This window comes from Barbatula barbatula, assembly GCF_947034865.1.
Source record: "Barbatula barbatula genome assembly, chromosome: 10".
Lineage (NCBI taxonomy): Eukaryota > Metazoa > Chordata > Actinopteri > Cypriniformes > Nemacheilidae > Barbatula > Barbatula barbatula.
Window position 1 is genome coordinate 99,443 of NC_136773.1, and position 14,281 is coordinate 113,723.

Here is a 14,281-nt window from a genome sequence, read left to right on the forward strand (position 1 = left end):
AAGGATGTCATTGATCCTCCGGCTGAAGTAAGACTGACCAAACACCAGTTGGGTGCGTGAGACTATAGAGAAGAGCAGAAGCTGATGTGATCTTCAGTTAACGTTCTGCACTGGAAAGAGTCTACTGTCGTACTTCAACGTAATTGGCCGGGAAGAGTCCATACGCTCCGCCACACACCCCTCGCCACCAGCCCTCGTCGATCATTTCGATGTTGGTGATGATGTCGTCAGGGTCAAAGGAAATCTCATCATCCCCCGCTGTAGAAAACACCACATCATTATTGACATTGACTCACGACTGCTCATCTAAATAAACACAGGAGGATCAGTATTTTTAAAGCAACCCTGTGCCAAGACGGAGCAGATATGAAACTTGATGTTTAGATTTCAGATTCAGATTATAAAGTGTAACACTGGGCACAGCTATTCTCTTAGTGTTGCAGAAAATTCCACCCAGAAGAGACCACGGTCTGTATTGTGATTAAAGATCAACTCGTATTACAAACAAACTGCAGAACCATACGAACACATAACATGCTTGATAAACATAATCATGAGGAAAAGGTCATCAAATAGAAATGATGAAAACTAAAAAAAGGCTTTTCATTACAGACAGATCGTGTCCAAATGAATCTGATATTGTGTAGACTGAACCCGGTACATCCGGATACAGACAAAAGTGTTGCCCTCTTCTAATGAAAAATTATATAATGCATGTAAAACGTTTCTCTTAGTCTCTCTTTTATTTCCATTTACTGTGGACACCACTCTCTTGTAGACCATGCATAAAGCCTTATTCTTAAAGTGCACTTGCTCAGGGATTCGCAACCATTTTGACCCCAAAGCCCCCCACACTATTCAAAAATATTTAAAGGCGACATAAATATACCGGAGCTAATGAAACATTCACTTACCAGCCTGATAGTCGTACAGAGCCACAGCAGTCACACCAAGATCTTCTCCATAATCATCTGTACAACAAGAACACGTGTGACTGTGCGTCTGCATGTATAACGCCGTGCCTCAAACACACTGTTGACAGACGTACACATACCTGAGGTGTGGTACTGATGGTTCTGCTCCAAGCCTTCATCTTTTGCTTCAGCTGAAATGGGTTCGACCTCATACACACTGGCAGTGTTCTCCACAGTCTCACTGACACATTCCTCCTAACACACAACAGACTTTCACTTTAAAGACAGTCTCACATCATCACATCACTCTGTCTGTCTGTGTGTGTGTCTTTGATCCGAAGCAGACAGCAAGAGTGTTGTTGATGTGCAGTACCTTCAGTTTGTCACGTGCCTCCTCCTGCTCATGTTTCTCTTTGGCTTGTCGTCTAGCACGCTCTTCTTCAGCTCTCTTCTTATCCTCCTCTTCTTTCTGTTTAGCGATGTTCTCGAAGCGTGCTTTAATGCTGCTGGTACCACTGCCAGCTAAATGAAGCACACAGCCAATCACTGATGCGTTTGAAATCTTCAGTCAACACGTTAACATGAACATTATTCTGACCTGCTTCAACAGGTCGAGTCCTCTGATACGACACGTTTGGCTTCTCCACCTCCTCAAATGTGCCTGCGCTCTGATCACACAAACAAATGTCATCATCAACTGTCCCCATATGCCAACTGCTCTAGAAAACAACATGTGAATAGTCATGACAAGATTGTCACAACCCTTTACATTCACTGCTTCCTCGTGGATTTGACTGTACGCATCAGAAGAACGCTTTTGCCTAGGGCTGAGTATCACCAACAACTTCACCATACGATACAAGGCCACGGTGCCATACGTATCCCGATATGTTTTTTTTAAACATATTTCTCACATGACAGATTTAGAGCAAAATATACTTGCAGAAATTTGCCATTTATAACTACTTATAAGTTCAACTGACAAATCAATGCATAAAGTAGTTTTGAGAAAGAGCATAAAGTTGTAAAAGATCCAGTCCTTACACAGAGACCCTGGTTTCTAAAATAGGGTTTCTAGGCTACATCATGTTTTTGCCCTTCACTTTCCGTTACACACTTCTGAACAAAATCTTAAGACCGGAAACATTACGCATAAGTATTCACATTTTCTGCTGGTGGATCGTAACCAGGTTGTATTGCCAAATTGTATTCAAAATGCCAAAATGAGAAACAGAGAGTAGGCAATTTATTGAAAACTTAATATAAACTCAAACAAGTTTAAGTGTAATGTGTGTTTGCATTGAATTTGGGCCACAAATAAGATCAAACTGAAGTCTTCTCTATTCTACTGTATGCTACTGTACTTCTCTCCACAGTAGTTATACAGCTCAACTCTACAGTGTTGCGCTCTGCTCCAGCATACTTCGCTTTACTGTATTTAGCTCGGCTTTACAGTACTAATGAACTGAGTGAAGTTAAAGAAATAATCTACCTTGTCCATTCGGTCCTTTTGCACACCGTATTTCCCTCCAAATCCCTTGGAGTAATCTAACAGAGACAAATGAAGTGACGGAGAAAGACAAGTTGTATTAGAATACAATCCCAGTTCACACTTACTCACTGCATTACATGAAATAATTCAATGATGTTTATGTCATGTATTGGAAGATACTTTTTTACCTTTCTGAGATTCATGTAGCTGCAGTTTCTCCTGGTGATCCCACCCAACTGCAGATTTGTCTTGACGGTCCGTCTGAACACCAAACTTTCCTCCAAAACCCTTCACATAGTCTGACACAAGAAAGACAAGATGTGATTGTGTGCCAGTAAAAAAAAAGGATTCAATTAGTTGTGTATGAAAAATAAATGTTCAAGTTAACTTTCATGCACTTAAAAGCAATTTAGTTGAATAATACAATTCGGTAACTTTTAAAGGACTCTACTTGTGTCAATAAACAGTCAACAACAGAGTGTTTCCCACAGGCTTTTGCGAGAGACTGGTGCAAAATGACATTACATGCTAATTAGCATACACAACTGTATGTCATTTTCATATTCATGTTTCTGTTGACAGACATAAAAATAATTATTACAGACAATGTTCAATAGGGTTGTGGACGATGCATCGCCATTCACATGAATCATTCCGGTGCAGTGATATAAAATCCATTCTCCTATACTTCAACATCTGAAAGTTATTTTCTTTTTGCCAACCTTTATTCTTCTAAAGGTACGTGTCACAATTGTATTTGTAGGTGAAGTAGTTGAGGAACAGCAGGTGTTTCAGTGTGGGCATGTTGTTTTCATGGTTTGGGTTGAAAGGGTTATTATGTAGAGACACTCATTATTCAGTGAGAATAACAAAACTTTTACACAAAAACAAACAGCACATTAGGACGAACAGAAAGAGCTGATAAAACAGTCAATAAGACATGTGACACAAACCTTTCTGAGACTCGTGTTTCTCAGTCTTGGCTTGATACTCAAAGCCAACAGCACTCTTGTCCACTTTGTCAGTTTCCACTCCAAACTTGCCACCAAAGCCTTTGGCATAGTCTAAAGAAATAAGAGAAGTAATTATGATTTCATTACAGCAATCATGAAGTAATGAGGAGCTTTCCAGATGTGAAGCTGAAACGAACCTTTCTGGGACTCATGCTTTTCAGTTTTGCCCTGGTAATCAAAGCCGACCGCACTCTGATCTACGCGATCTGCCTGCACACCGTAGCGGCCCCCGAAGCCGGTGGAGTAGTCTGGAACAGGAATGCACAAAAAGCACAGGAGAGGGAGAGGGGGAGAGAGAGAGAGAGAGAGAGAGAGAGAGAGAGAGAGAGCGAGAGAGAGACAAAACCAACATCACAACTTTAAACTCAACAACGTGCCTTTAGAGCAAACCCAGAACTACACATATCTCGGTATAAACATCAGTAACACCGGAAACTTAAACAAGGCTGTGAACGACCTGAGAGACAAGGCACAAAGAGCTTTTTACGCTATCAAAAGGAATATAAAAATCCACATCCCAGCTGGAATTTGGCTTAAAATAATCCAATCCGTTATAGAACCAATAGCACTTTATGGATGTGAGGTTTGGGGTCCCCTCACCAACCAAGAGTTCACCAAATGGGACAAACACCCAACTGAGACCCTGCAAACAGAAATGTGTAAAAACATTCTACGGGTACAACGCAAAACCCCAAACAACGCCTGCAGAGCAGAATTAGGACTATATCCTCTAATAATTAAAATACAAAAAAGAGCGATTAAATTCTATAACCACCTTAAGAACAGCGATACAGAATCACTCCATCACAAAGCCTTACGTCATCAGGAGCTGAACCCAGAGAAAAGTTGTCTCATCCAACTGATCTCAGAACTAACTCTAAAACCCCAAACGTGTCCAACTGAACCCCAAACTCCAGCCAGAATTAACCAAATGATAAAAACACAAAAAGAAAAATATCTCAAACACTGGACAGAAGCAACAGCTCAGCAAAGTAAACTTGAATGCTATCGGTCATTAAACAGAGAATATAAAGCGGCAGAATACCTCAAAAGCGTATCAGACCCTAAACTAAGAAAAGTGTTGACCATGTACAGACTCAGTGAACACAAGCTCACTGTGGAGACGGGCCGACACAGACAGACATGGACTCCAAGAGAAGAGCGACTGTGTCCACACTGCACACAGAGACAAGTGGAAACAGAGCTGCACTTCTTAACCTCGTGTCCAAACTATACGGACATCAGAGAAACATTCTTCCCCCAGTTCACAAACTTCCACAAAGACTTCAAGCAGTTTCAACAACAGGACAAGATCTCATACATACTGGGAGAAAAGCCCATCAGCTCAAACCTGACGGCCAGATACGTCAAGTCCTGTCACGACAGAAGAGCAACAACCAGCACAACACACACAACACAGACACAGCACACACAACACAGACACAACACTGACACAACACAAAACTGACACAACACTGACACAACACACACAAACTGACACTTATGACAGGATTCTGTCACTTTCACTAAGAACTTTTGTCAATACTTCGCACTTTTATGTTTGTATTGATGTGTACATATTGTAGATAGAGAGATAGATAGAGAGAGAGATAGAGAGAGAGATAGAGAGATAGATAGAGAGAGAAGAGTGCAGGAGCCAAAGAGAGCAAGTGATGGAGCTCAGCAGCAGAAGAGTGCAGAAGAGTGCAGGAGCCAAAGAGAGCAGGTGATGGAGCGCAGCAGCAGAAGAGTGCAGCAGCCAAAGAGAGCAGGTGATGGAGCGCAGCAGCAGAAGAGTGCAGGAGCCAAAGAGAGCAGGTGATGTAGCGCAGCAGCAGAAGAGTGCAGCAGCCAAAGAGAACAGGTGATGGAGCGCAGCAGCAGAAGAGTGCAGCAGCCAAAGAGAGCAGGTGATGGAGCGCAGCAGCAGAAGAGTGCAGGAGCCAAAGAGAGCAGGTGATGTAGCGCAGCAGCAGAAGAGTGCAGCAGCCAAAGAGAGCAGATGATGGAGCGCAGCAGCAGAAGAGTGCAGGAGCCAAAGAGAGCAGGTGATGTAGCGCAGCAGCAGAAGAGTGCAGCAGCCAAAGAGAGCAGGTGATGGAGCGCAGCAGCAGAAGAGTGCAGCAGCCAAAGAGAGCAGGTGATGGAGCGCAGCAGCAGCAGAGTGCAGGAGCCAAAGAGAGCAGGTGATGTAGCGCAGCAGCAGAAGAGTGCAGCAGCCAAAGAGAGCAGGTGATGGAGCGCAGCAGCAGAAGAGTGCAGCAGCCAAAGAGAGCAGATGATGGAGCGCAGCAGCAGAAGAGTGCAGCAGCCAAAGAGAGCAGGTGATGGAGCGCAGCAGCCAAAGAGAGCAGGTGATGTAGCGCAGCAGCAGAAGAGTGCAGCAGCCAAAGAGAGCAGGTGATGTAGCGCAGCAGCAGAAGAGTGCAGCAGCCAAAGAGAGCAGGTGATGTAGCGCAGCAGCAGAAGAGTGCAGCAGCCAAAGAGAGCAGGTGATGGAGCGCAGCAGCAGAAGAGTGCAGGAGCCAAAGAGAGCAAGGAATGGAGCGCAGCAGCCAAAGAGAGCAGGTGATGTAGCGCAGCAGCAGAAGAGTGCAGCAGCCAAAGAGAGCAGGTGATGGAGCGCAGCAGCCAAAGAGAGCAGGTGATGTAGCGCAGCAGCAGAAGAGTGCAGCAGCCAAAGAGAGCAGGTGATGTAGCGCAGCAGCAGAAGAGTGCAGCAGCCAAAGAGAGCAGGTGATGGAGCGCAGCAGCAGAAGAGTGCAGGAGCCAAAGAGAGCAAGGGATGGAGCGCAGCAGCCAAAGAGAGCAGGTGATGTAGCGCAGCAGCAGAAGAGTGCAGCAGCCAAAGAGAGCAGGTGATGTAGCGCAGCAGCAGAAGAGTGCAGCAGCCAAAGAGAGCAGGTGATGTAGCGCAGCAGCAGAAGAGTGCAGCAGCCAAAGAGAGCAGGTGATGGAGCGCAGCAGCAGAAGAGTGCAGGAGCCAAAGAGAGCAAGTGATGGAGCGCAGCAGCCAAAGAGTGCAGGTGATGGAGTGCAGCAGCAGAAGAGTGCAGGAGCCAATAACAGCAGAAGAGTGCAGCAGCCAAAGAGTGCAGGTGATGTAGCTCAGCAGCAGAAGAGTGCAGGAGCCAAAGAGAGCAGATGATGGAGCGCAGCAGCAGAAAAGTGCAGCATCCAGCATGGGCACAAGTCGCTTTCACTTGTGTGCAGGAGAGAGAGAGACAGAGAGAGCACTATGTTCAGCTGTGGCGTTTGTTCGCTGCATTTGGGTGATGAATGTTATATAAACGGTGGATATAACACTGGCTGTTCTCCCCTGCAGCGTGATGCTACACGATAAGATCAAGATCGAGTCATTATAGTCAGTAACTATGTCCCTGCTGGACACAATGAATGCCTAGTTATAATAAGTTTTATTCACTTTGTGGTGTTGTGTCAAGAGACAGCGTCTAAGGCTGCTCAAGAAGTTAGCTAAATAAATGTACCTCACCGATCTGTTATGCTCTGCTGGCAAAGTTGATTAATGCACTTGGTCAAATGCATTTCTGGATCATATTTGAACTCACACGGTTCCGCTGACATCTTCAGCTGTCAATATGCTTTGAAGGCTGATGTTCTGAATATGGTAAGGGAATTACATTTCCACCAAAGGCTTAAGGTATTCGGCCAATCACAGGCGTTTCAGGAAGGCGAGAAGCAACAGTAATGCATGGTAAATGAAAACCGTAGACCGCTTAAACACATCGTATTACACCAAATACACACAATTAATCCATGAACGAGTGTCCAAAAAGCATTACTGAGTGTTGATCAGTGTCAATGCCATGAGTGAACTTAGAGCACACACTGACTGTGAAGAACATACGCTGGGTAATAAAGGAAGCTCATTCTACAGTAAAGAAAGTTCACCTTTCTGCGATGCATGTTTTTCTGTTTTTCCAGCGTATTCGAAGCCCACAGCAGACTGCAGAAAGTGAAAGAGATTTCAGAATTGGGAAAAAAAAATTGACACTTAAGCACTGAAGGACTGAAGATGTACCTGGTCCACACGATCAGCTTCCACTCCAAATTTTCCACCAAAACCCTTGGATGTGTCGGTCTGGGAGCAATGTTTGGATAATTTGCTCTGATACTCGTGGCCCACGGCTGACTGTAGGGATAAACACATAACAAAACGTATCATTCCATCCACATAAACTGTTCAGAGTGATTCAATTCCATCTCACACTAAATCAGGTGAACAACTTTACTCAGGGCTGGTCCGAGTCCACTTTTGCTAGTTTAACGGCAGGATAACATTGGCGCGTCTATTTACATCAGGAATTTGTGAGAGCAACTGAACGCTTCTCCAGAGAGAAAATGCATCTGCTCATGCACAAGGTTAAAGTGAGCGAGCAGACCATCCACAGGACAAGGATTCTTTATCTTTATGTTCACATTAATAATCTTTTACATTGCAATCCATTTATTTTTCATATTTTGTCATGTTTGTGTGCTTCTGCGCGTCCCTCTGTGTGTTATATAGGTTGCACCAACCTATAGGCGCATATTCCTAACGCGCCCTTTAAATAACTAAACAAAAATTGCGTCATTACTTTAGACTAGGTTTGAGTTGGTCTATGGCGCAGTCGGTTTTCAGTTCCTCAAAACAGCAAAAGTGCCAACAATGCATATTTAAACAACATGGTGCAGGACGGGAAAATAAGATCTGCGTCAGGCTGAAACTAGCAGAAACACTTGCGCCAGGTGTACTTTAGGGCCCAAAAACTCAGAGCACCCCATTAAAGTCGATAATTTGATCACTCTTTAAAACTTTGGGCATCAAAACAGCATATGTGTCTTCCTGTGATGACAATTGAATCCTGAAAATATCTTGAATGCAGGTGACACAGATGTAATGTCAAATATGACAAAAATGCAAGCCGACTGTCGGCCGTAGGACAGGTTTTGAGTGTCGTCTGGCTTAGTTTTTCTGGTGTGTTCCGCGGCGTTGGCTAAAGTCTGTCCCAGTCTCCGTTAATTTGGCGGCGCTCGTCTAGAAGTCAGATCATTTTGATTGGCTGCATGTGTCATACCAATACGACATGAACTTTTATAGCTAATTAAAGGCAGTCTGGATTGAGTTGGTGTTGTAATCAACTTTAGCTTTCTACCTGTTTCCCAGAACAATTGTGTAATCATTACATTCCCCTACAGAGATACAATCGCGGTAGTTTGTATTTTGACTCTGTATGATTGGACTAAGATCCTTTAGGATGTGGAACAGACCATATATATCATAAATACTTCTGTGGTGAGCCAGATTTGTGCGAATCTGGTAAGCAAACAGCACTTTTTTTTGCGACCCAGCTGAAACCAACTCTTCTGGTTTCTGTTCTGACCCGTTTCCTTACCAACTACTGCCACCTGGTGATACAGAAAGTAGTTCCTCTCATGCAGGATGTATGTGCTACTTGGCCCTGGGGTTTCGACCATCGCTTTGGTGTGTCAGGGCAAATTTGGATCCAGACGCAGTCAACATCAGCCGATCTGTTTTCTTCTGCAGTAGTTCATCGAGTCGGCTCAGTGTGTACTCTCTCTAACCTTACCTTATCCATGCGATCCTGCTGCAATCCAAATTTTCCACCATAACCATGAGATGCTTTGGGCATGGTGTCCAACTCCTTCTGCTTTATGTCACTGTGTTCTGATGCCACTCTCTCACGTAAACTATGAATGCTGAGAAATTACACAAACACAACGATGAATATTCAGTGTCTGTCTTTCTATAAAATGCATCATCCATAAATCCAAAGTAGCAAACTGAAGAGAGAAATAAAAAAGTTGGTTCACTAACTTGATGTGCCCCTGATGACCGGAGCCAACAACAGTCTTGGCACCCCATCGCTGCTCCTTCTCGGACACATCATTCTGAAAGGTGAGGAAGAAATGAGCATTAAGTTCATCAATGTCTCATATGTTTTAGCCAGCGGTAATATCATACAGATGTGCTCATTAAGAAGGCACTTTTTCCTGCAAGCAGATGTCTTAGAAATGCAATTCATGTGTTGTGTTTTACAGACCATCCACCATTACAGTAGGAGAGTATTTAAATGAAAGATGATTAACTTACATTTGGACTTGTCAGTTTACTAAAACTATTAAAACTTTATTTCCAAAAAGCATGTCTTTAACCTTACGGTATTTAGCGCGGTTTGTGGTAGATTGTGTTGGGATATTTGCAGGTTTTTGAAATTGCATTAGTATCAAGACTGTGATGAGTCAGGGAGGCAGGTCCCTGTGATTTAATGGATCCCGATCTCCATGTTCCCAGACTACCCTCCTAATGTGGCTCGTGGAAGATCTGCTTTTAATCACGATAAAGGGGTCATCGGATAAAAATCTGACCTTTTCTGTGTTTAAGCGATATAATCGTGGTTCCCAGTGCATCTATCGACTCAGAAACGTAAAAACATGACAACTTTGTTTGATAAGCCTTTCTCTGCAAGCATGTGAGAAATCAAGATGATCAGATTTCTCTCCCCTTCCAGGGCTCGACATTAACGCTAATGATTAAAATAAATAGATCGTGTCATTCATTTATTTCATTTTTGTGGTGTGGCCAGTTAAAATGGTCACAGAAAGTAATCTCATTCCTGTCATTATTCTATATACATTTACATTTATTCATTTGGCAGACGCTTTTATCCAAAGCGACTTACAAGTTTTTTTATACAGTGTCACATTACTGCAGAGCAATCAGGGGTAAGGTGTCTTGCTCGAGGGCACTTCAGTCATGACCTGCTGGCACTGAGATTAGAACCTTCTGATCACAAGCCCAACGCTCTAACCATTAGGACACAGCTGACCTCCACATCAAACCAATAAACTGTTATTCTCCATCTCTTCTCAATCTCATTTCTCTACAGATGCGAGGTTGTTGTCGTCACCTCAAAGTCAGGGTCGGTCTCCCAGTCGTCTCCTTCATTGTCTTGTAGAACAGAAACAGACTGACCAGCGGCTGCCTTCCACATCTGAAAACAAAAAACACACAGATCTCAACATACAGTTTTACAGGCACTTGTTGAGTGAGCAGATACCTATAAACAAACCCTTAAATGACATGTCTTGCCTTCACAACTTGCACTCAAAGACTTTTTGCTTGTGCTTTTGTTCCTCTTCAAAAGGCGGTAAGAACTCCAAATTGAAGACAGTTGTGATTGTGTACTATGATGTCCATGCACAAAGAGGGAACGATTAGAGTGAATCAGTGAATGAGAATGATTTGTCTAAAATGACAGACCCAAAATAAAAATAGAATCTGCAGAATTCTGTGAAATTGTTTTAAATGGGTTCATTTTTGTATAGAAATACAAAAGGTGAAAAGGTGTAAAAAATGTAAAGGTGTTCAAATAGTCTTAAAGGTCTACAATTGTACTTGAAATATAAATCTTAGGAGTCAGGGCTCTAGACTAACTTTTTGCACTGGTGCGCCTACATTTTCGACCGGATCCCATTTTAACAAGCAGTTTTACAAGTGCACTTTTTTTGAAATCGCTGTCCATAAGGCGATATTGACTTGTTAATGATTAGCTAACAATCTGGTAAAAATAAAGTTTTTTACCAAAGAAAGGTAACTTACTGAAAAAGTATGCTTCACTGAACTGAAATATAAATTTACAACATCTGTGTCTCCGTCGATTAGGAATGCCATGTACGGTGTCAGTACACGATCCGTTCTGAGCATGCATGCACGTAATTACGTATTAGAAAACGTCATGGTTTTCCTACACTATTGGTACCGTGACGCAGGCGATGAAACATTTGACGGCCAGGCAGCACAACAGGCGACACATTTTTTGTTTTGTAGGCTAACGTTACACAGTTTAACCGTTCATGGCGAGTCTGTTTTTGTTTTTAAATGTCGCTTACGTTACCATGATTACGATGTGTTTATGTGGTTGCCAATCCAAAATAATAGAGTTGTTACATGAACATAGATGATTTTGGTTACATGTGGAATAAAATTTTTTGATCGACTGCAAATCTTCAGTTTCGACTCCATTTTGCGATTCATTGCTGTATCATGTCTATTTACCTTACCGTGTTTCGATCTGAGATCAGTAGTATTGTCAAAGACGTTTTTTTTTTATTAAAATCTGATAATACTAGTTAACTTTAAATGTAGTAATTTATTAGTATGGGTCTATATAGGCTAATGGCTAATATAGCTATCCATTTAATCTATAATCCCTTCAATGGCGTTTACAGAAGCCAATAAGGAACATAACACGTATGTCTAACTAGACTATATTCATTTACATGAAGAAAGAACTACAAAGTCAGGAGAAACATTACAGTATTTCAAACTGACTTGACAGAACGCATAGTGAAATGATACGAGGTGGACAGCAGCGAAGTAAATTGAGTATTGTATTTAATTTAACAGTAAAATAACATATAAACAAAGTAAAACAAAGCTGCGCAAGTGTGGAAGAGATCGTGCAGTGTCGTAAATCATCACACAACTAAATCATCAGGTTCTTGGTCACCTCCCTGACTAAGGACCTTCCCCCCGATCGCTCAGTTTGGCCGGGGGGACCAGCTCTAGGAAGAGTCCTGATGATTCAAAACTTCTTCTATTTACGGATGAGCGCCATCATCAGCACCAGCTACCATTTGGGTGTCAAAAAGAAGCGAGCTAACATTCGTTTCGTCGTTGATATGAAAGCTTGGTTCGTCGGGTACTCGTTCCGCTTTTTCGGATCCCCCCCATTCTGAGCGTACCTTAACTCGTGTTTACATAGAAAAATGGTGGTGTCGCGAGTTGGAAAATCAGGTTGTTTGAATGGGCGTTCCAGATCACTGTAGCTCACACACATACATTATTCAGTTATTAGCGTGTTCTGTACAGTCATTAAAACAGGTCGCACCTCACAGCGATAATAGCACAACCCCTAATTTATATATTATGTTAACTGTGTAAAAAGTATATGTATACGTTTTATACATTAAAGCAAACAGCGCATCCTAGTGACGTTGTGCAAGTATACTGTAGGCCTAGTTGTCAATGACAAGCGCTAAAATCAGTTTTCTTCTGAAATAAACGGGCACTTGCGGCCTCATAAGCATTGGTTTGTGTGGATAAAACAGAGAGCAGAGCGCTGGCACAGCAGAGTGGGCTAGAGCTGTCGGCTTTTGAAAAAGTGAAGCTTTTATTAATGGAGGCAAGTCAATTTGCAGTGGCATCTCTGCAAAACTATCATAGCAAATTCATATTTGCGTTTTATGAACACCGAAATAAACATTTTGTTTGATCATAAACTGACATGCATCCAATATAATACAGATTTTATACTGATTTAATTCCTTATAATCATCATTCAAGCCTGCATTTATTTGATCACAGTAGGCAGTAATATAGACAAATAGTATTACAATTTAAAAAGCAACTTGGTACTTAATTAATATTTTAAAGGCTCATTATAATGTTTTGAATATCTCTGTAATATAGAACAATAAACATCTTTCTCATCCATTAAGCTTAAACCATCATCTGATGTCCCCATTCCCCATGTATATTGACATCTTTAAATGAATATCATAAACATGCGAATAGTCGACTAATGGCGTAAATTAATCTAGTCGGGGACCATACAACTTCTCATGCTGACTTCAGCTCAATGACCAACACGGTTTTCAGAGGAAACTTTTGTTTTCTAAACCATAGATTGGCTCGATATATATATAAACTGAAATCAAAAAGATGACGCTTTCTAAATGAAAGAGACTGAAGGGGGATGTTCAATGTGCATTTCTATACAGAGATAAATAAGTTCATGAACATTACATGTTTATATTCCAGCAATATTTGTACACTACCCTTTACTACAAATGAAACTGTGATTGTGGTAAACCATAGAAGTAAAATCATCGTTACTTCACTTTTACTGTTATAAACTATGGTTATTTTACACAAACATGCACAGGTCAGGGTCCACGGAAACTATCCACGTTTATGTTCGGGACTTGCACACGAGATGAATGTGGACTCATAGATGTTTCCAAGGACACGGAGACATATTCATTGTGTGTTTACAGGATGGGTGCAGTCTGTCTGTCCCATAAATAACAACTTCTGCATTATCTGAAATCATTTCCATGACGACAGCGAGTTTAAATGTTTTATGAAGTGCAGCGATGTTTGTATTTTAAGTGATGCGAGTAAAACCCACAGAGAGAAGAGCTCGAGTTAAGGCTTTTATCGTCTCGTCTCGGGTCTGTAAGGAAATCAAGCAGGTAACGTGAAGTCATGTTGTACTTACGGTTTATTGTGAGATTTCTCCTGATCCGTCAGTAAATGACACGTTAAGAGAGAAAAGTCTTGATGATGATGATGATGATGATTTTTACAAGACAGATTTCCTGCTCTTCCCTGCCGCAGACTTCCGGCTCCAAGGGACTGCACCACCTGCGCTGGGAAGAGGGGGGACTGCCGGATATTTCGTCATCATTATTGTTTCTTATCCCATTTATTTATAGTGATGAAAATGAATATGCACTCGTTTATAATCTAGACTCGCTGAATAAAGCGGGTCTGTTGGATATCTCGCGTAAGTGACAGAATTCATGTCTGTCAGGAATCCCCCCATGATGTCATAAAGTCATCTATTAAACACGTCCACGAGAGCCATGTCGTGATTCTTTCAAACCATATAAAAACGAATGACTCCCACAAAGGCGTTAGAAGGAAGTATTTCATCTTTATTTAGGTGTTAATACAGTAGAAATCAACTACTTTACACCACAGAATTAGAAAAATACATACATATGAATACCCATTGTACGTGAATTATGTGGAAGTGTGTCTACTGTGCACT

General features: G+C 42.0%; 1 protein-coding gene across 1 annotated transcript in view; it reads right to left on the reverse strand.

Annotated features, from left to right (window-relative positions):
• cttn (cortactin) overlaps positions 1–13,900 on the reverse strand; it is a 14,660-nt gene extending 760 nt beyond the window's left edge. The window contains exons 1-15 of the mRNA XM_079465600.1: positions 13,727–13,900; positions 10,352–10,435; positions 9,259–9,332; positions 9,011–9,140; positions 7,462–7,572; positions 7,332–7,386; positions 3,557–3,667; positions 3,360–3,470; positions 2,595–2,705; positions 2,407–2,462; positions 1,513–1,582; positions 1,288–1,436; positions 1,055–1,169; positions 915–971; positions 134–258 (exon numbers count right to left, since the gene is read on the reverse strand). Coding sequence (XP_079321726.1) covers positions 134–258; positions 915–971; positions 1,055–1,169; positions 1,288–1,436; positions 1,513–1,582; positions 2,407–2,462; positions 2,595–2,705; positions 3,360–3,470; positions 3,557–3,667; positions 7,332–7,386; positions 7,462–7,572; positions 9,011–9,140; positions 9,259–9,332; positions 10,352–10,435 — 1,359 coding nt within the window. The 5' untranslated portion in view covers positions 13,727–13,900. The remainder of the gene's footprint in view (positions 1–133; positions 259–914; positions 972–1,054; positions 1,170–1,287; positions 1,437–1,512; positions 1,583–2,406; positions 2,463–2,594; positions 2,706–3,359; positions 3,471–3,556; positions 3,668–7,331; positions 7,387–7,461; positions 7,573–9,010; positions 9,141–9,258; positions 9,333–10,351; positions 10,436–13,726) is intronic.
• Positions 13,901–14,281: the final 381 nt, after the last annotated feature.